Source organism: Gymnoscopelus microlampas, assembly GCF_963454915.1.
Source record: "Gymnoscopelus microlampas genome assembly, chromosome: 19".
In the NCBI taxonomy this organism is placed as follows: domain Eukaryota; kingdom Metazoa; phylum Chordata; class Actinopteri; order Myctophiformes; family Myctophidae; genus Gymnoscopelus; species Gymnoscopelus microlampas.
The window spans coordinates 21,052,623-21,073,820 of record NC_139956.1 but is presented as its reverse complement, the minus strand read 5'-3'; the positions used below and the strand labels follow the sequence as shown (position 1 = coordinate 21,073,820).

The 21,198-nt window shown below is 40.7% G+C and overlaps 1 protein-coding gene across 2 annotated transcripts; it reads right to left on the bottom strand.

The window, feature by feature from the left end:
- Window positions 1-123: 123 nt before the first annotated feature.
- On the bottom strand, window positions 124-20,927 carry gba2 (glucosidase, beta (bile acid) 2). Of its 2 annotated transcripts, none has more exons than XM_084043371.1 (18): window positions 20,541-20,927; window positions 19,354-19,626; window positions 14,368-14,459; window positions 14,109-14,224; window positions 12,835-13,053; window positions 12,032-12,271; window positions 11,528-11,630; window positions 10,788-10,941; window positions 9,870-9,995; window positions 9,150-9,334; window positions 7,401-7,505; window positions 7,120-7,227; window positions 6,429-6,580; window positions 5,686-5,792; window positions 4,182-4,324; window positions 3,540-3,655; window positions 2,040-2,231; window positions 124-1,414 (listed from the first exon to the last, which is right to left on the bottom strand). In XM_084043371.1, the coding sequence occupies exons 2-18, from the start codon at window positions 19,539-19,541 to the stop codon at window positions 1,178-1,180; spliced, it is 2,583 nt and encodes an 860-aa protein (XP_083899497.1). In that variant the 5' UTR covers window positions 19,542-19,626; window positions 20,541-20,927; the 3' UTR covers window positions 124-1,177. The 2 variants fall into 2 exon arrangements, with proteins under 2 accessions (XP_083899497.1, XP_083899496.1); XM_084043370.1 differs by having other exon boundaries at window positions 20,574-20,927.
- Window positions 20,928-21,198: the final 271 nt, after the last annotated feature.

The following is a 21,198-nucleotide window of genomic DNA, read 5'->3' as shown; positions in this document are numbered from 1 at the left end:
GGGTAGAAGCCTCTTATCTCCATATTTCAATTGTTTTTAATACAACAGTGCTATTTTCTCTACTTTACAAAAATATCTTGATGGTGTTTCTGTGGGTTTTCTAAATACTGAACCAATGAGAAGTCAGTTCCACAATTTTTAATCACTCCTCAAAACATACCTGTTTGATTCTTCCACATAATATAATATTATAATACTAATAAACTGTAAATAACAATTGTTTTTATTTATATTTATTTACTATCATTGTCCTCGACAATATTGGATTGTATAAAACATTAAATGTCACTGCTACGTGAATATGGATAACTGCAAATGTGCGCAAAGACACTAAATGCGAAGTAAATGAAAAAGTACATGTCAGATTTGATTTTAAACTACACATCACATATTATCAGTCAGTAAAGCATTCACATTGGAAAAACGATCTTCAAATTAACAGGTTTCTTTTCAAGCTTCTATGTTCTAAACCCACAAATAATCCAAAACTACCTCGGTCAGTCTCCCAGATGACCCAAGGTGGGACCTTGATCCTTCAAGTTCAAGATAAACATTCTGTTTCAGTTCCAAGATGAGCCTAAATGTCATAATGATGATATGAGCTGCTACAGTAATAGGCAATAGTCCTTCTCATACAGTTTGCATTCACTTTTGAATAATATGCAAGCATTACAATTGATGTGGACAGTGTTTAAGAAATAATGTACTTAACTGGAGCCCTGTGGCTGTGCATAACACAAACAGACGTTTATACTTGATAAAACATGAGATCAATGACAATGATCAATACATCTAGCTATGATATTGATGCTGTCTTGGCAACCCACCCCAAATTCGTCAGCATCCATCTGATAACAACATTCCCAATTCAGCTGTCAAATTAGTCTCAGCTTTGACTTGAGCCTCATATGACTAACACTATAGGGTCGGATAAGCCAGAGAACTACTAATTCAAAATCTGTAGCCAGTCACAGGTGCAATGCAAGATGGAAGGGTTTGAGCTAGAAGCTGAGGGAGACCACATGAGAGTTCAGAGGTCAACTTTTGTCTGGGTCAGTTCCCTTGCAGTCGTCACTCTATCCATGCTGGCCTAGAGGCTTGGGCTCAAACTCATTTAGACTTTGTCATTCAACCTCGTCATTCGCGACACACCATTACAATAAAGTATGAATTAGCCTTAATCGTGTCCCTGTTCCCCGTCAGAGATCCCATTCTGATTCTGTTTGGTTTGGTCCTTGCGTGAAGAGTCCAGGGCAAGCTGGATAGCCCAGACACTGAGAGGTCTCATGTAAGCCAGGGAGCGATAGATGCCCTTTTCACAGTATGCTTCAGGTGTTTGGAAGGCCATGCCCAGTCTCTCCCACACGGTCCGATAGCAACCCTCCGCTGTACGAAGTCCTTCCTCCAGCATGCCCTGAGAGGACAAACAGCCATCGGGAGAGATTAGACTTCAAAACACCAATGTTATAGTGTTCATGTTACAAAGTAAACATGAACAATGAAGTGAACATTGTATTTACACACAGTCAAGAGTAGCAGGAGTAGCTAACACATGTACACATAGCAATTAAACATGCTTTACATAAAACATCAAGCAAGAGAAACATAGCAGGACATTTGAAATCAGTAAAAGTTAAACACCTATCCTACCTAGGAATAGGAAACACCTTTTCAGGACACAGAGCATAAAACACAATATAAAAGGACATTAAAAACAAAAGTAAAAATGTAATAGAAAAATATGAGTAAAATTGCATTGAAGAAGAATGAGTAAAGAAATCTTAATAAATGCCAGCGGCAAACAGAGGTTTTATTTGACCTAGAGGTCTAGATGGTTTATGATATTGCACAAGATCAAAAATGCTTTGACATGCAGGGAACCAGTGTAAAGATCTAATAACTGGAGTTACATTTCGTGGTATTAGTAAGGACTCGAGCAGCAGCATTCTCAATCAAATGCAGTTGTCGACAGGGTGATTTTGTCACTGTACAGAGGGATTACAGCTTAATTGCCAATATTCAGACAAACACACACTTGCCTCATAGATCATGGTGGCTGCCAGTCCGTACACCACTCCGATCCAGACCTCATCTGACTGGACACTGGAATGGTCAGGCACTCCTTCAGGACGCATGCCGTTGACAGCCCCCATCTGGCCTCCAGCGAAACTCATCACATTCAAGTCAAAGACCGACTTCAGTGCACTGCGAATCTTCTCCTGGGGAAAAGCCTTGGGAAAGAGGAAGTGAATGTTGGGACCACTACCCTTTGAAAAGAGTATCTCCTGACGTTGTCTTTATAGTGCCAGCTGCATGTATTATAAGACCTAAGGAAACAGCAGATCTAACGTCCTCTTAATGTTGTGCCTATAATCTGCAATTTTTGCTCATTTTGTAGGACACTGTCATACGACTAAGTATAAAACAGCGTCTAAGTGGTTAACCACTTAACCCCTGTATACTTCAGCGACAGGGATTCATCAGGGGTCTATACATGGCCCCCTCCTTTATTCAAAATGCAAAATCATACTTAGCCGGAAGTACTCGGGATACACAGAGGCTCTCTGCACCCTCATAGTGTGCACCCTCGCAGAGAGGTGCACTCAACTGTGTCTCGACTTTGCCAGGAGGCTGTACAACTTCAGAAATGGTCTACCCCCCTTCAGGAAGGAGATCTCTGGTCGCCTGATATTGTCCTTCTAATGCGTGAGCAGGCCGCGTTTTTTCAATTTCTTTTTTCATTTCTTTTTTTATAATTCTTTTGGAAAATGAAAAATTAATAATAAAATAAATGAAAAAAGCAATAAAAAAAACACGGGCCCTCACGTATTAGAAGGACAATATCAGCCACCAGAACCAAGGACAGGTGTATTTGATGAGTCTATCATGGTTAAAATAGTTTGTGTATAGGAAGGGGGCGTGTCTGATAAAAAGAAGGTCAAATATCTGTAAATACTTAAAAAAGTAACTTAAAAACTGGCTGGGGTGCTCACAAAAGCCAGAGTAGACGTTAAAATGACCCCAAACACGTTTGATAGTGAAATATCCCTTCAATAGGGGCACTTGGGTTCAAGTAGTTAATATGGAACACAGTGCTTTTGTCTGCTTGTTTTGTAGTGGCTCCACAACTGAGTTGACTGAAGCTATGAATATGACCATATATCATAATAACCCAGATGATGCATGACTTCCTCTGTTATCACAGACAGGGCAGGGTTATGAGTCATCGCTGTCACAGGAGCAGAGAAGAGAGCAGGGCATGCGAGTGTCTGGGATCACACATCCCTTGTTAGCGCTGAAGCAGTATTGTTACGGTATCAATGTGCAATATCTTTATATATTTATAACTACATTTAATGTAGCATGTCTGTGAATAAGACTTCAACATTTTCTACATTGAGTCGCTCTGCTTTGAATCTGTTGCACACTGATTTGTAGCATGTCATCTCCACTGAACTGAACACCAGCATGTGCTCTCTCATGATGACATTTTAGCCCATATTTATTGAACATGTGTCACAGCTATCTAGATAACTGACCTGGAACTCCCCTTCTCCCAGTCCGGAGGCCCTCAGGAACCAGTGTCCAGCACACTGGTCTGACATGACGCTGTTAGACAGGTCTCTCCCACTGCTGTCATAGTTGTAGTACTTGCCTGAAAACATAAGCTAATTAGAATGTTTTATTTAAGTCTAAAAAAGATAAAAAAAATAATACTAAAAAGAAAACTAACTATTTCATTATGATGGTTAAAAATATACAAAAGAAACGCATAGGCCCTATTTTTTTCATTATGATGGTTTTAGTCTAAGAAAGTTGTAGAGTAGGTTTAATTGAACTTAGTAGATTTCAGTCAACCAAGCCCTATTTGTACAGTTCAAGCTTCACACAATGAGGAAGGTCCTTAGACCTGATGCAGGTCTAAGGACCGAAATGTTGCAGTCCTAGACATTGTGCAGAACCTTCCTCATTGTGTGCAGTTGGATTTTTTTTTTTGTCCTTTCCACCTGTCGTCAACCACATAGGTGTGCCCTCTGCCTTTTATCCATTTTCAGTTCAAGCTTGCCATCTTTATCAACCATTTACACACAAGTAGGAATAGTAGTCAATTAAACCTGGCTGTCTCTAAAACCAATTAAACAATGGGGGGAAAGAAAATCTAGATTTACTCATAAACTTACCGTTCCACAGCAGCTTGTCATAAGCAGCACTGCCTCTGTCCAGTATGTCTCTGAAGCGCTGGTAGGCTGCCTCGTCCTCCATCAGTTTAGCCATCTTGCACATCACACACACCGATGCCAACCACAGACCCCCGCAGTATGCACTGACACACACAAAAGACAAATTCAAACTAATCACATGAACTTACAAATCACTGCCAACAGGTGGCACCACACTACAGTAAGAATGGAGAGAGCAGAGAAGTAGAGAAGTATACAACAGCTGGAGAGATCTAAATCAGCCAGATAAAGGATAAAAACACAAAACAGTCATTTTCTTCAAAAGGTACATCCGAGAAAAGGATAAAGCCTCCGTCAGTCTAGACTTTGCCGTATATATAATGGGAGGGGGTTACATTCGCAGCTTTGAGCCCTCTGCATCTACACTTGTCTAAATAAACTAGAGCCCGATTTTTTTTAACCACTTTCATCACTCTGATAAATCTTCTCGAGTTTTCAACTTTTTACATTTTTGGTTAAATAAAATAATGTTCAGTTTGTATGTGTATTCTATATTTACCTGTTTGCTTGTCATTGTATAATTAAAGTTAAATGTTCTTTTCATATATTGAAGTCTAATATATACTTAAAGAGGTTAATCCATAAAAAAAGTATTTGTGTTTATTTTCTATTTATTTGATTGCTTATAAATTCAATGTTCTCAAAGGTTAACTTTGATCAAATCTAAGGTTTTCAAATGAATTAGAAACATATTATGCACTCGTTTACAGTCAAAGAACACTGGTAATCTGTTGTCTAGGATTCGCCAAAATCGGGATCGGACCCACAAATCTGGCATTGGCTCTAAACATAAGGTGAATGCGTGCAAGTACATGTAGGGTGGGGGTCTGTGTCCACTCTCCTTAACATTAATCCGACCGGCTCAACAGGGCTATAAAGAGGAAGTGTGTCTTGAGAAGCCCAGGCCTTGCAGTGTTTGATATAACCTTTGAACACAGGCTCAGCTCCCTGCATAGAGCCAGACAAACAGTTACAAATAACTCATCATGGACCAAGACCTTTTCCTGCATTTTTTGCTTTGTTTTTGTCACTGTGGGAAAACTTGAGTCATGCTTCTTGCATTTAGCAGTCCTGCTCTTGCCATCTCTCTCTCTCTCTCTCTCTCTCTCTAACACTTCATAAGCTTGTGTGAAATGGTAAACCATAGTAAAAAAACATAGTCCCCTCTTTCACCTTGTTTATGGCATTATGTGAATTAAGGGTTTTTAAATTGGAGTGTATTAAGTTGCTCCTTTTATTCTTATTTAGTGTGTATCAGTATATAATTCATGACACTGAGATGTTTAGTTAGTTAGTCTGAGGGTCAGGTTGGGTAAAATGTACATTCATTCCTCTGTCCAGTTGTGTTGTCCATACAGATTCCTCTTTAAACCTCACCTGGGTCCATTAACAGTCCTATTTAAACCTCACCTGGGTGCAGTCAAGAGTCCTATTTAAACCTCACCTGGGTCCAGTAACGGTCCAGCCATCATATGTCTGGTCAGCGTAGCCCGAGTTCTCTATTAGTCCGTCACCGTCTAGGTCAAACTTCATCTCTGACTCCATCACAGCCTGGAGGAACAACCACAAGGAAGCCAATAAGAACAGGTACAGTATCTGAGCAGGTAACGCACATATCTATTGGTCAGCCCTTAGTATTATAATGTTCTGTTTTCAGCCACACCAGCTGTGGGGATCTAAGGATGGCAATGTCGGTCTGTCAAACAACACTGCCCGAATGAGATATCTCCCTTCTAAGGATTGACATGGAATTAGCTGTGCACCTTCATGCTACCTGGAGGATGAACCCTACTAAATGGCCTCTAGTGCCACCCTTATGTGGTCATTTCCACTTGCATTTATCTGTGCTCAAACCCCTGCATTACATAAAGCAATAGTGAGGCATTACATTTTGTTTAACTCGGTTCCACAGATAAATATTGTTAAAATAGCCGGCTATTTTCACAATTTGTGTCTATTTCTTATATTATTTGACAATTTGGCCAATGTTTGACCAGTTTTTATAGTATAGTTTGATTACTTTTATTGCAGTAATGGTATTTTTCTTTTCTTGAGGTTTTCTTTTCTTGAGGTATTAAAAAGGTCTTAAAAGTCCTTAAATTGTCATCTGGCGACCCCCCTGAGGTCCCGGCCCACAGGCTGAGAACCACTGACATAAAAGGTACATTACTGTTCAGTTTATCCCACCTGACAGATAGGCCACATGTCTTTGAGGTACTGGGAGTCTTGTGTGAGATGGAAGTCCCTGTACACCTGCAGGACAAACTTCAGGTTCAGGTCTTTCCAGTCTGCAGTGTCATGGATGAGGTAAGCATTGACCCTCTGCCATGGCTCATCATCTGAGGAAAGGGGCACAGGTTTGTTCTCAAAAGACAACTTTGACCTATTAAGACCTGAGGCCGATTCCAACAAATGTCTTCTAAATCCTAACAGTTTTCTGAAAAAACATACTCAAACTTTTTCAAGTCAAGGACCCCCAAAATTGTTGTTTTGCCGCGGACCCCCGTCCCTGGAACATATTTTGTTCCAGGGACCCCCATAAGCAAAGATTTGAGTTGAAAATGGGCGCTTAAAAATATATTTGCCAAGATTTGCACAAATTTTCACAATTTTTCAAAAATAGCAGATCTACAAGCTCATAGTGTGGCACGAAATGACGCGCTATGAGCTTGTATATCTTCTATTTTTGAATAGCCAACGCTAAAATTTAAAAAGACACAGATGCTTTCCCGGTTTTAATGGATTCATCTTATTTATTTTATGTCTGCCTTTTGAAGTAGGTTTTAGGCAGCTAACGATGTTCTTTCTAAACTTCCTGTTGGGAATAATTCCATTGATACGTGAATAGTGGTGCTTTAAGAACGGCTTACTCTCATACCTGGGTCTCCTATGTCATGAGGAACCACATTTTTGGCCTTGACGGAAGAATAGCGGCCACTCATCAGATGAAGCCTCTCAGTGGGATCATGCTGAACCACGCTGCCCGCTTGGAAACAGAGGGAGGATAGAATGGCGTTTTAAAAACCCCAACATTCAGTCAAAACCAAGAACCTGTCACTGCAAACATTTCCCCTTTCTAAGATTCTGATACTGATTCCGATTTCTAATAATCACATTATTTAACGTGTCAAACCACTCAGAAAACAGCCTTCCACTCACCAATGTCATACTGCAGGCTCAAGGCCAGTTTGGGCCACAGCATGATGAGTGCAAAGGATGCGTAGAAGTGCACGTCATATGTGTTGTACATCCTGTACTCCTGACCTGAGACGCAAGACATATTGGCATCAGTACAGGGGATCAAACTTGACCATTAACATTCAGCAAGCATTCACCCAACAATTGAGATATCGACTTGTTTCAAAGTGGATATGCCTTTTTGATTAGGGCTGTCCCGTCATTGTTGATTAATCAGTTGGTTTGGTCTTAGCCAACCAAGACTTTGTAGTTGATTAATCATTTTGGTACAGTATATATATATATTCAGCAATATAGCATATGCAGTCAGCAAATGAGTCAACTAAGAATTCTGGTGTGTGTGTGTGTGTGTGTGTGTGTGTGTGTGTGTGTGTGTGTGTGTGTGTGTGTGTGTGTGTGTGTGTGTGTGTGTGTGTGTGTGTGTGTGTGCGTGCGTGCGCACACTTCTTCCCCTAATCCACCATTATCTCTGAGTTTTTTTTCTCCTCGCTGAGCGCTGTTTAACAAAAAACGCGACAACTGCAAAATGGAATGTCGCCGATTGAAACGGTCTTCTCTGGGCCACTCACACAGCTACCCTGTGTGTCTACAAACAGTTTAACGCGCGATCTTAAGGTATTTAGCGAGGTCTGTGGCGACGTGAAAAAAACTAAAAAACAACAATAAATCGCTGGCACTGGTAAGTACATTATGATATTAAACTCTGTCGTGGAATGTGTTAAAATGTGTCTAAGTGTCTAAGTCCATGACTGTCACTACAACAAGGTTTTTGACTTGGCTAGAGGTGTTTAAAAAACGATTATTTCAGTTTTGCCTTTGTTTAATTGAAGAACATTATGGCACATCCAATTGTTGATTTGTTCAATGCATTTACTCAGTGTTTGTATTGGACCATAGTCCTCTAGTGATAATGGTTATGTAGATTTGTGTATCATCTGCAGACACTTTCTGACAAACCACAAATCATTTGACTAGAGCTTTCCAGCAGACATAGAACTGAGAAAAATAAATAAGGAACTGAAATCTCAGCCATATGTATTGGTGTACCATACATAGGTACATAGGTGCATATTTGTTTATCGTCTGCATAATTATGATAGCTTATTTTGTTGTTTTCCATAATCTGAGCAACCTGATGGTGAAGAAAGGGAACTTGGAAAGACACTTGCGGACAAACCATTTGACTAAACATTTCCAGCAGACAGGGAAATGAGAAAAATAAATAACCTTAGGAACTGAAATTTCAACAATGTTTTTCTATACAAAAAGATCAATTCAAGCGCAATCGATTTCAAGTCTCATAAATATTTTTTGTATTATTGTTTACACTTTTTTCATAATTTATCTTTTTTTCATTCATATTAAACTATTGACTTATTCTCTTTGCATTATTTGAATTAGCGATCTATGAGATGAAAAGGCAGTGGCTAAATAGATCTCATGCCCAAAATGATACTACTGGTATAGACACTATGGCACATTACGAGTCCATTAGTTTACGTTTAGGGCTAGTCATTTGTGTTTCTGGTAAAATTATTGACCAGTTATTTTGTTTGTCTGTGACAAAAAAAATATATTGATAAAAATGTCCCCCAGCTGGCATGGTGATGACCACTGCACATAACATTTGCTCGCATAATAAGTTTAGAGCAACTCAGCTACACGATAAACTGCTATGTCTTGTGTAAGGGCTATTTCCTTGCCACTCACCCTCTAGGTAGGCAAAGCGTCCATACTCCTTGACGACAGAAGGCTGGGCAGGCAGACCGCCATCCTCGCTTCGTACCCCACCGCTCACATCACTGTCCTCTGGGAGCTCCGTCCACACCGTCCCTCCGTCCACCACAAAGTACAGCTCATTGAACAGGGCCGACTTGTACCAGGAGGGGAGAGAGCTACGGCACCAAAGAACATTTACAAACAAAAGGTGAAAAGAGCTACTAAAGTAGAGAGATAGGCAGTGGTGGGGAAAGTACTCACATGTTTTACTTGAGTAAAAGTATCAATACTGCAATGTAGAAATAGTAAAAGTCCAGAATTAGCAATCCATCTCCCAGGGGTCTAGCGCATTGTACCGGGGACAGACTCCCACATGTTATCGGCTGATACTGACAATAAGCCACTCCCGATCTACTTATTATAAGCTCACAATGCTTCGCATCGCGTCACATTGTGAGCTTGTAGATCTGCTATTTTCAAATGGTCGAAATTTTTTATAGGGCTGAAGTGGTTACTGGTTTGTAATAATAATCAAAATCTACAAAGTAACTCAAATTTTCAAATAATTGTAGTGAGGTAAAAGATAAGAGAGAACCAACTACAGCAGACATGGCTTCTGTCTGCAAAGGCAACATAATGAGCATAGAAAATAAACGATTACCGTATACTATATTACTACTACTACTGTATTCATTTTCCATCACGGCATACCTGTCTTCCAGTATGGGCCTCTGCCACTCCTCGATGCTTCTCTCCCATTGTCTGTAGTGTGTTAAGGCGTAGTGACTGAGTGAGGGAGATGCGTCGCCCTGTGTCCCAAAGTAACGGGTGTATCTCCTGTGAATAGAAGTGTGAGAAGCTGATGCTAGCATTGTTATCATGATACTAGCAGAGCATTTCTACACTCTGGTTGGTAGCTGGTATTAGATATTAGCTATTGGTGGGTTTTCTTTATGAAAGAAAGAGGTATCTGTTAAACTATCACCATTGAATGCCTTTTTTCAAAATCAGATTTTGTTTGTGTGCGTGGTGAGTGCTCTATGGTTATTAAGTAAGTGTCCAATTGCATCACACCAAATTACACCAATTACGTCCATCTGAGGAATGTGACTGCCAGGCATCCAGCATGTTATGCTGAATTCAGTCTTATTTCCAAAGTTTTCTTATTCGCAAAATGTCTGTGGTGGAGTGAACACTGCAGAGCAATGAATTAATTGTTTTCCAACAAGTTGTGTTGCAACACTACAGATGTCCCCCATGATTTCAAAATAGCGAGAGTAACACCTCTGTACAAAAAAGGAAGGGAGAGGGAACTGTTTATTGTTCATATTTTTCTTTTTGATTTCTAACTGATTTCTAACGTTTATATGATGTTTTGCATAGTATTGTATATTTGTCTGTCATTAAATGTTTCGATGAATTGAGTACAAAGGACCCCAATGGAAACAAGCTATAGGCTTTCTTGGTTTTAAAATCCTCTTAGCAGAACTTGTATTGAACTGTTCTTTACTGTGCTTTTTGTTGCAAACTGCTAACAAAGTATTCAATCAATCAATCACCCACCCATTTAAATTGTACATAATTTGACTAAGTCAGACTTGCACTTTGGTGACTTATACTGAAGGCTACCTGACGTGCACCCGTTCCCTGGAACCGAAGGTGATCTTGGGCATGTCCCAAGACAGGCTGAACTCCAGGGCATTGTGCCCCTGTGCAGGTACTGAGCAAGCAGTAGCCAGGGCTGCTGCCACCGTCTCTCCCTTAGGGGTGGGTGGGCTGGAGCCTAGGGTTAGCAGAAAGAGGAAGATATTAGGGGTGCAACAGAACTAATCAATTTAATTGATTATAAAATACAATCAATGAAAATAGCAGATCTACAAGCTCACAATGCATCGCAATGCGACACGTTGTAAGCTTGTCGATCTGCTACTTTTGCATGATACTGTTGTAGGACGAAGTATAAAATAGGGCTTAAGTGGTTAAGGTTAATCAGACGAAGATTTAGTTCATTATAAAAATCTGATTTTATTTTGTGTAAATTTGTTGATAAACCGTATACATGTTAAACATAAAAAAAAACGTATTTCAAGATTATTCAGTTAATCGAAAAAGTAATCGATAGAATAATAAAATAATCAATAGTTTCAGCCCAGAAGGTATGACTATGATTGTGAAAGGGAATGGTATGCTATCTGTCGAGGCATGCTTATCATTTATTCTTCTTTCATTTCACAATGCCACGTGTTCATGTTAGATTCTTTTACAGCTACGCTGTGTTCAAGTCCAACAACTACTAAAGAATCCATTCAATTCTGTTCACATATCCATGTCCGTTCTGTGCCTTCTGCAGACTGTCGTTGGACACTGACCGGTAGGTGAGTCCAGCCGTCCATCTTTGATAAGGTCAGTCCACAGGCCTCCACAGGTTCCCTTTGGACTGAATGCTGTCTGGTGACTGATCTCCCGGTCAGGCTGTTAAGATGCATAATGGTGCGTACACACACGCACGCACGCACGCACGCACGCGCACACGCGCACACACACACACACACACACACACACACACACACACACACACACACACACACACACACACACACACACACACACACACACACACACACACACACACACACACACACACACACACACACACACACACACACACACACACACACACACACACACACACACACACACACACACACACAGTAAGCAGTAGTCAGCACAATGTTTAATGAGCTCTAAGCTCTTTCAAAATATCTGAAGCTACAGTATAGATCCTAAATCTCAAGGTAATTCCTCAGTAAAGCACTGGTGCAATGCGTTCTTGAATTTTCAAATCTACACAGGCAACTAAGCCAATGTCCAACCTGTTCTCGTGCCGCCACGCACAGAGTGTAAGGGTTCACTGAAGGGCAGTGGTGCAGCAAGACCCCGGACACGGCCTCCCCCTCCTTCTCTAGGTGGAATGGTTCGTTCCAGTGCCCACCTCCCTTGTCGTCCTTGTGGCCCGACCCATTGACCACAGTGAACATGATGGACACATCCAGAGCATAGTCATTCCTGTTCTCTATGTCCCACACAAACACTGCCACTGGGAGGCTGGAGTCCTGAGGGAGGGGGTGAGAGAGCGAGAGAGAGAGAGAGAGAGAGAGAGAGAAGGAAAGATAGACAGACAGAGACAGACAGACCAACAGAGAGACAGACAGAGACAGAGAAAGAAAGAGTGAGAAAGACAGGCAGGCAGAGAGAGATATTTAAGCATGAGAGAAAGAGTTAGAGTCAGATGATTTTCTTCTTTAAACTTTATTTGCACAATTTACCAAAAACATTATAAGCAGTAAATAGAGCAGGGAGAGACAAAACAAACTGGGCTTATTTGTAAAATAATGTGTTTAAAATGTGTTGTGTGTGTGTGTCGTGTGAGGAGAAAGAGTGCTTAAAGGGGAAAACGGACAAAACCGTTTAGTATGAAGTATTTTATTCAATATTGTTAAGGCCCATGTCAGAATCTTTTTCACTACGTATGCAAGGCAAGAGAATAATGGATTGAACAGAAGAACATCCTTGCTAAACCCTCGAACACAACACCAAATGAAGGAAGGCAAACAATCCAGAATGGGGTCAGTGGGATACGTTATACCTGCTGGAATGTGCTTTTATTTTGCATTACCTGATAGTCGTGTGGGATGACGGGGGAAACCTGTCTGCAGGTAAGGGTGACGTTCTGTCCGGGCAGGTGGTATACGGTCCAGGCGCGGGGGTACAGGGCATGGTAGAAGGCATACTCCCCGCAGTAGCCCCAGTTCCAGCCCTGCAGCGTAGGGGGGCGCTCTACCGACAGCACCTGCTGGTAGACCGTCTGACCGCCGCGACGTAGACACACCGTGAACTAGAGAGAGATGGAGGATGCGCAAGTAGATTTTTCTTTTACCCGTGTTCATTTGCAGGGTGCAATTTGTAAAATAAATGTTCTTAACCCCTATATGCTTTGTTATGTGACAAATAATGAAAATAGCCGATCTACATGCGTGTCGCAATGTGACATCGTTGACAACATTTAATAAAGTGTTTTTTTTTCTTTCAATTCTTTTTAACATTTGTTGTGACAGTGACATACGCATGTCTATTTGTTATGTGTTTTTTGGGTTGTAGCAACAATGTGACAGTGATATATGTCTATTTGTAGGCGTTGGTTGGGTTGTATCAATAATGAGTCAGTGACACGTGTTTGCAGTTCGCATGTAGTCCCACTGGACTACATACTTGTCTTTAGAAAATGTATTTTTTTCCGGACAGTCAGCTTTTCCCCCCTCCATGTTACAGTGTACACGTTTTTAATTGTTTACACTGTGCATTGTCACTGCGGTTGTAAAGACATCTTTTTTTCTCCTTTATTTGACAAAAACGTCTGACAGGAAATGGGGAGAGAGATGGGGAGTGACATACAGCAAAGGCCGTCGGGATCTTGACTGAATGGGTGTTGTTTTGTTTGTAGATTCAAATGAGGTCTGAAAATCATCCCGGATCCATAAAGCCACAAACATTTGTCTTTCAGACACTTATGGGCTGTCCACACCAAGCCCTAACTATAAATATATTGTTTTTAAAATCGTTCCAACTCAAATGGATGCCAGAGTCCACACTGACAACTATAACGACAACAGTGGTTAATGATGGATGTGGCAGTGGCTCAGGAGGTTGAGCAGTCGCTTGGGAATCAAAAGGTTCCCGGTTCAAACCCCGGCTCCTTACGGCTTAGTGTCAAAGTGTCATTGAGCAAGACACATAACCTCCAACTGCTCCCAATGAGCAGATTGGTGCCTGGCCTTGCATGGTTAACGCCGCCATTGGTGGTGAATATGTGTGTGAGAATAGGTGAATGTAATGCACATTGTAAAGCGCTTTGGAGAAAGACGCAAAATAAATGCACCATTTACTACGTACCTGGTTAGCTATGACGGTTTTGTAGTGGTACATCCCTGGGTTCATTTGCCATCGGCAGAACTCCCCCCTCCAACCTCTGGTGATGGTGCCTCCCCCAATGCCTCCAAGGGGAGCGCCTGCATAGTTGTTGTACCAAAGAAAAAGTAGAGGACTGAACAAATAATGGACTTTATGCATTCAAAGACTAGCAAGGCGTGATGTGTGTCCGGCAACAGATCATGCTAGATGCTACAATGTACTCTTGGCTAAAAACACCTACCATATATCTGACGCAAAGGCAGAGCGCGGAACATGTCAATGAAGGGAGCCTTCTTTTCCACCTGGGTCTTCTTGTACCACCATTTCAGATACCTGGCACAAACAGACACATGTGATCCGATTACTTTGGGTCACTTCCTGTTATAACAAGTTACAAATGTTTGCTTGATACTTCATTTTTTTCACAAGGTTTTCACAACATTGGAGAGAGAACCCAAACTGATAGAAACAATCACTGAACAAAACAAGGTTTTGGATGTAGGTGCTATTGCAGTGGTTCCCAAACATTTTAGCTCGAGACCCAAAAAATACAATTTTGTCTCCCCAGGACTCAAACTAGTGAAAATAGCAGATCTACAGGCTCACAACACGTCGTGATGCGACGTGTTGTGAGAGAGCTTGTAGATCTATTTCTTAAAAGTATTTTTCCTCCTCTCATTCATGGATTTTTTCATGGAATTCTTTTGAAAAATGTTTGAATTTTCTTTTAACTTATGGAAAATTGTACATTTGTGAAATCATAATAATTAAAAAACTAGTGTAAAAGAAAGTATTTTCTTGCAACCCACAAAAATGGCTTCGCAACCCACCGTTTGGGAAACACTTAACTATTGGACACTTCACACAGAGAGTGAACGACAGACTGGACACTCCACACTCGTTTCAGTTTCTGACGGCACATTGACTCAGGAAACACAATATGCGAACTAGGCTGGACAAGAACTAATGCCTAAAGTGTCTACCTGGAAGAACAGGGCAACAGATCATTCCGGTAGGCTGGACAACATGTAACCTTGTACTTCCTGTACTTCCGGTTAGATACTTTAAGCAGTAAGCTAGTTATTTTCCAGGAATTGTCTCCTCGTGAGAAGGAGATAAAACTGGGAACGAGGTTAGAAGCGAATTGGTCATGTGCCGGTTACAATTAGGGATGCTCTCATTACTTTTATGGGCTAACTGACATTGCAAATTAACGCATAATGTAGCATCACACAGATGCTCTTTGAAAGCAAGCTCTCTTCTCTAACCTCTTCCTGTGTCTATTCATACACTGTTAAAGTAGAAATGCAGCCACAGCTGTTTAAATGCATGTAGCACTCTGAACTAAAGCTAGAGCCAGCAGCATACAGTTCACACACACATGCATACATACAAAAAGGAATAGAGAGACAAGAGAGAATCTGTGGGACAGCTAGATAAAGGCAGGAATTGTTTGTCGTGCTGCGTGGGGTCAAAGTGGCACATCCAGTGGACGGGTGCTTGTTTGTGCACATGTCACAGAGACTACCACACCATGGTCTTCACGTGAACTAATGATCAGGGTGTGCTGCAATAGGGCAAAAACAAGCCAACGTTATTCTGGGTGAGGTCTGAACCTAATAGGCTGCCTTATCTGCTGTTTGTGCCAAGATAGATACATTTTTATTGATCCCGCAGGGGAAATTCAGTTGCCAATGGCAGTACAGCAGTAAGAAACACAGTGCAGATACAGGAGGTAAAGAAAGGAACAGTATTCAAACCAGTTTCAGTGCAGTATCAGTATGTAGAGGAGACAAATACAGTATCGTAACAGAAATGCCATGAAGAGGGACATCAATGGATTATTTATTTTTGATTGACTAATTCATGTAGACTATAACATGGGCACATACAGGCTGCAGTGCCAGTAATTACCTTTACACTACAAGCGTTTAGCTGTCGTTCATAACCAGTCGAGTACAATGAGCACAGCAGTATAATCAACTGCAACACTGGTGCAGATAATGTTGTATGCAAAGCAGAAAAGTGCTGTAAAAGTAATATTTCCAAAGTATAAGAAGAGAGCTGCGTTTATCTTTTCGTTACAATAGTAACAATGCAACGGTTTTGTATGACTGGCATTGGAAAGCTCGGTCATAGAGGCATGCCATTGTGGCCAACCACTCCAGCTTTATTATAGGGGATCAAGAGATGAATGGGATTGCTTTTGACCATGTGTTGTTTGAAGCTGTGCCAAGTAAACCATTGATAGTCTCTGGATAGAGCCGTTGCTCTCGTTTAGAACCTTTGAATATCTGCCAGATCTTCTGGATCAACTTCAAGATCTAATGTGTTTATGACATCGTAGTAGTCTCGTCTCACTGCGATTGTGAATGCTACGGACGTTGTACCGAGTCTGTCCAGTGAAGATAGTGGAGGGTTTCCTCTAGAAATGTTTGTAGCTGTGGGAGTAGTTCCAGTTCTCACTCAGTCCTGTTCTTCTTCTCTCTCCCACTCACTCTATCAACTGCACAAATTGTGGCGTGACTTACAATTTAGGCATTTAGCACTCTCTGAACCAGAGCAACTTACAATAAGCAAGGTACACATATGTCAAATGCAGAGAGACAGTGTAGTGCCTCAGTAAACTAGGATCACACGTCAACCAAGAACATCTCTCTAAATAACATGCTATCTAGATCAGGGGTCAGAAGGTAAGTTAGATGGTGGGAAAGAACACAATCTATGGCTAATTTAGGACCTAGAACATGCGTATAGAAATGTGAGTAGAATCAAATGTTACAGGTGCATACAAGAATTGCTTGTGGAATCATTTTGTGCAGGTCACCTTGAATGTGGCACTTGGAGGATGTTTAGTTCATCAAAATGTTTAAAAAGAACATTTTATCAGGAAACAAACAGTCATACTCCTTTTCAAACTAGAGCTCTTTCTTGGTTCAAGGTCTCGTCTTAGAACAGAGAGAAACAATGTATTGTTTAAGGCATGCAAAACACATTTTTGGTTTGTTTTTTAAACATGAGAGTTTTTCATCCAAAAGTCTACAGAGGCAAGTTGACAGTGAAAACATAATATTCAAAGAAAGGAAATAGAACAATGCGTTCATCCTACTTGGTTTTATCAATGCAAAGCCAATGCTGTCAATATCCTACATTTGTGGGACTGTCAGTCAGATATTGTAAGTTATTTACAGAATAATTTGTTGAGCCAGATATTATCGCTTAGTTTTGGCCCACCGGCCGCCTGTTGCCTAACACTGATCTAGATTACAGACTTGGACTTAAAATTCATACATAATAATCATTATATATGAACACAATGTGTTAGAACTGCCATTGATTGGACTACATACAAAGTCCAGATTAGGGCTGCAACAATGGATTATTATCTTAGCGATTATTCTATCAATTACTTTTTAGATTAATCGAATAATAATGAAGCGCAGGTTTTTTTTGTGAAAGAATTGTAATCGATTATGTCAAAGTCAATTAGTTTGATTAACTGTTGCATCCATTAATGCTACTGAATTTAAAGACATGTACAAACAACAATATGTAGAATGTATTTTCTGTCCGTGTATTGTGTACATATTCAATTGAACATTATCTCTAGATATCACAAAGTCCTCAAGCCTAGAAATAATTATAATAATTGGACAAATAAAATAAAACTCCAGGATATAACTGAAAAGCAACTGAGATGTTTAGTTTCTCCAGAAGCCCTTGACAATACAATATGATTGTATTTATATGATAAGCTTACATTTCCCATCACACACCATTATGCACTGGATGCATTACCCCCCCCCCCCCCCCCCCCTCTCTCTCTCTATCTTCTTGTTATGATTGTTTGTTTTTATATCAGTGTGATGATCACATTTCTAAAAGTGATAGGCCCATCATGGCTACATTGATGTAGCTGAGTCACTGGTTAAATCTTTAGGGCTCTGACTGGTAGCAGGCCAACTACTGCTGCATTGACAATGCCATTCACAATATCATTGCTGTAGCACTAACTCAACTATATCTACCATGACAATGATTAACAAGTATTGCCATGGTGACTGACTGTGGAATCTTTTGAGGTAATCTGTTTATGTTGATAGAGCCACACCTTTGAACAAACTATTTACTCTGGTGTTATGGGATCCACAGGGTTTAAGCTATTAAGTCTGCCATGTATAGTATTTGTTAATATGTAATGAACAAATCAAAGGCTCTTTATCCTTATACTAAGGTACAGCTGAGATAATAGAGGATGTTGTTGGCTGCATGGCAAAATGTAAATTCTAAGGCTATACTTCCTGTATGGATTATTTCTCATCCCAAATGCAAAAAGAGTTGTAGGGGTGTGGGGAGATGGATGAAGTATATTAGTTAAAATGAATAAATACAAAGTTATACAAAACAGCAGTTGTGTTTCCTGACACATTATGTGTATAGCAGTTCAGCTTTAAGAAAAGAAAAACAAGTTTTGGGGCCATATTGTGTCAGACTCACTCACATACAGTAGAGGTAGGATTACATTTCACACCCGCTCTCAGGTGTGTGCTGAGACACATGACACTAGACTAGAAGCCCCAACTCACCAGCTCCTCTTCCATGGTAACATTGGTTATAGTAGCACAGCAGTTTGCAACAGCATATTAACCACTTAAACCCTATACTTGGTTGACTGGAGTCCCTCAGGGCTCGATACTAGTGACTTTTCTGTTTTCACGCTACATACATACAGTATCTTTGCTGCAATGGTTTCCCCCAGAATACAGATGCTAAGTGGTTAACACATTAAGACCAGGGAAGTACCTGTGTCATTTTAGATTTCTTTGGCTATTCAAAAATAGCAGATATACAAGCTCATAGCGCGGCACAGAGTGCCGCGCTACGAGCTTGTAGTTCTGCTATTTTTTAAAAATCGTGAAACTTTTTGCAAATCTTTGAATATATATATTTTTAAGCAAACATTTGGAACTCAAATCTTTGCTTCTGGGGGTCCCTGGAACAAGATATTTGGAGATGGGGGTCCACGGCCAAATACATATCATTTTGGGGGTCCTTGACATGAAAAGGTTTGAAAACCACTGATGTAGCAACATAGGTTTTTTCAAAAAACTGTTAGGATTTAGAAGACATTTTGTACAATCGGCCTCAGGTCTTAATGTGTTAAATACCACCAATACCAATACCAACAGTCAACAGACAGCCCTAGTGAGTGAACGTCTGCTATTACCTGAGTCCAAGGCCAATGTGCTCCAGGATGTTGGACAGAGAGACATCTTTTGCTTGAAAGGGCTTTCTCTTCTCTTTGAACTCGTGCGCCAGGCAGATCCTCCATCCCTCCTTCGGTACGTGATAGCCAGGTTCTTTGGACACATACGTGCTCATGAGGTCTGCTGTCGATTTCTCGCCCCAATCCATAGTGTCTTCTTCACTAGGGCGCCTGCTAAAGGAATGGTTCAAACCTACTGTTGTCTTGTCACTGCAGGCAGCAAGACGTCACCACCTGTTGTAAACAAACAATAACTTTAGCTATTATGGAAAACTTTTAAGTGCTGTAACTACGCCCTGTATGAGTTATTCTGTCTAAATCGTCCACTGGACTATTCCACTTGCCAAGCGGTACTCGAAAAACTAGCTTTGAATACCTGTGGAGCAGGTGAGTACAGGCAAAGTGTTCTTCCTTCCAAGTGGGAGGACCAATAACTGCCATATACTAATAGAGAATGTCCACATAAGCATTTAGCCGGGTATAATTCATAATTGTGATGCCTCCATGCTGAACGTTGGAGAACCCTGCAGATGTAACTTTAAAGAAAAAACACGATCCCTTTGCAATAAGTCTAAATCCTGGGTGACATATGGTCTGTGTCAGTTTAGACTCAGTCTAGAGATATTGGTAACAGGCAAAACAGAGTGAAGTCTCCAAGTATCTGCAGATCAAGTTTAAACCAGAACCAGTAGCAGTGAGCAGTGGTGGAAAGTAATTAAGTACATTTACCCAATTACTGAACTTAAGTACAATTTTGAGGTATTTTTACTTTACTGCAGTATTTCCAATTTTCTGTACTTTTACTTCTACTTCACTACATCTCAGAGGCAAATATTGTACTTTTACTCCACTACAATTATATGGAAATCGTTGTTACTAATTACTTTGTAGATTTTGATTATTACAAAACATACATTACTCACTTCAATCAGCCCATATACATTTCTGCCATTTGAAAATAGCCGATCTGCTATTTTCAAAGGTTTTTAATATATTTTACACATATGACAACTTGTGAAATGGGACAGGACTACAGTACTTTCAATTTTGAATTCTGGACTTTTACTTTTAACAGAGTATTTCTATATTGCAGTATTGATACTTTTACTTGAGTAAAAAAAAAAGAGAGAAAGAGAGACTTTCCCCACCACTGGTGAGATGATCTCAGAGCCTCAAGTCACCTGTTAAGTTGCAGAGCAGAGCAGACCAGAGCCCCAACAGAACAGAACCGGGGGAGCAAGTCAACCAACGGTCATGTAACGTACGTTAGCTACACCGAGCCCAGTGCTAAGTAACGCTGCCGGGTCCGGGTGAGAAGAGCATCACGTCCCAGTGCGATCGAGCAGCAACAGTGGCAACAACAACAATGTCTACTACCCGGCCGTTATAACACGGTTATAACTGTGGGTTCGCTGTCATTTGAGTGTCAGTGTGCAGCATGCAGCAGATGGCTGTGTCACAGCTCTATGTAGAGAAGCTGCTAGCAGGGCGCTGCTCCACACAGTTCCCTTTCACTTCAACCGGAGCCTCCTGCTGCGAGGCCGAACCAACCTGCACTGGAAACATAGGGGGGATTCAGCCATAGTAGTCACACCAGTGGTGTAAAGTAACTATTAAGTAATGTACTGTATGTCCAATTTTCAGTACTTTTACATCTACCTCATCTCAGAGGCAAATATTATACTTTTACTCCACTACAATTATTTGAAACTTTTAGTTAATAGTTACTTTGTAGATTTTCATTTATTACGAAGTAATATGTTATTACATGCAAAACATGTAATAACACTTCAGCCCTATATACTG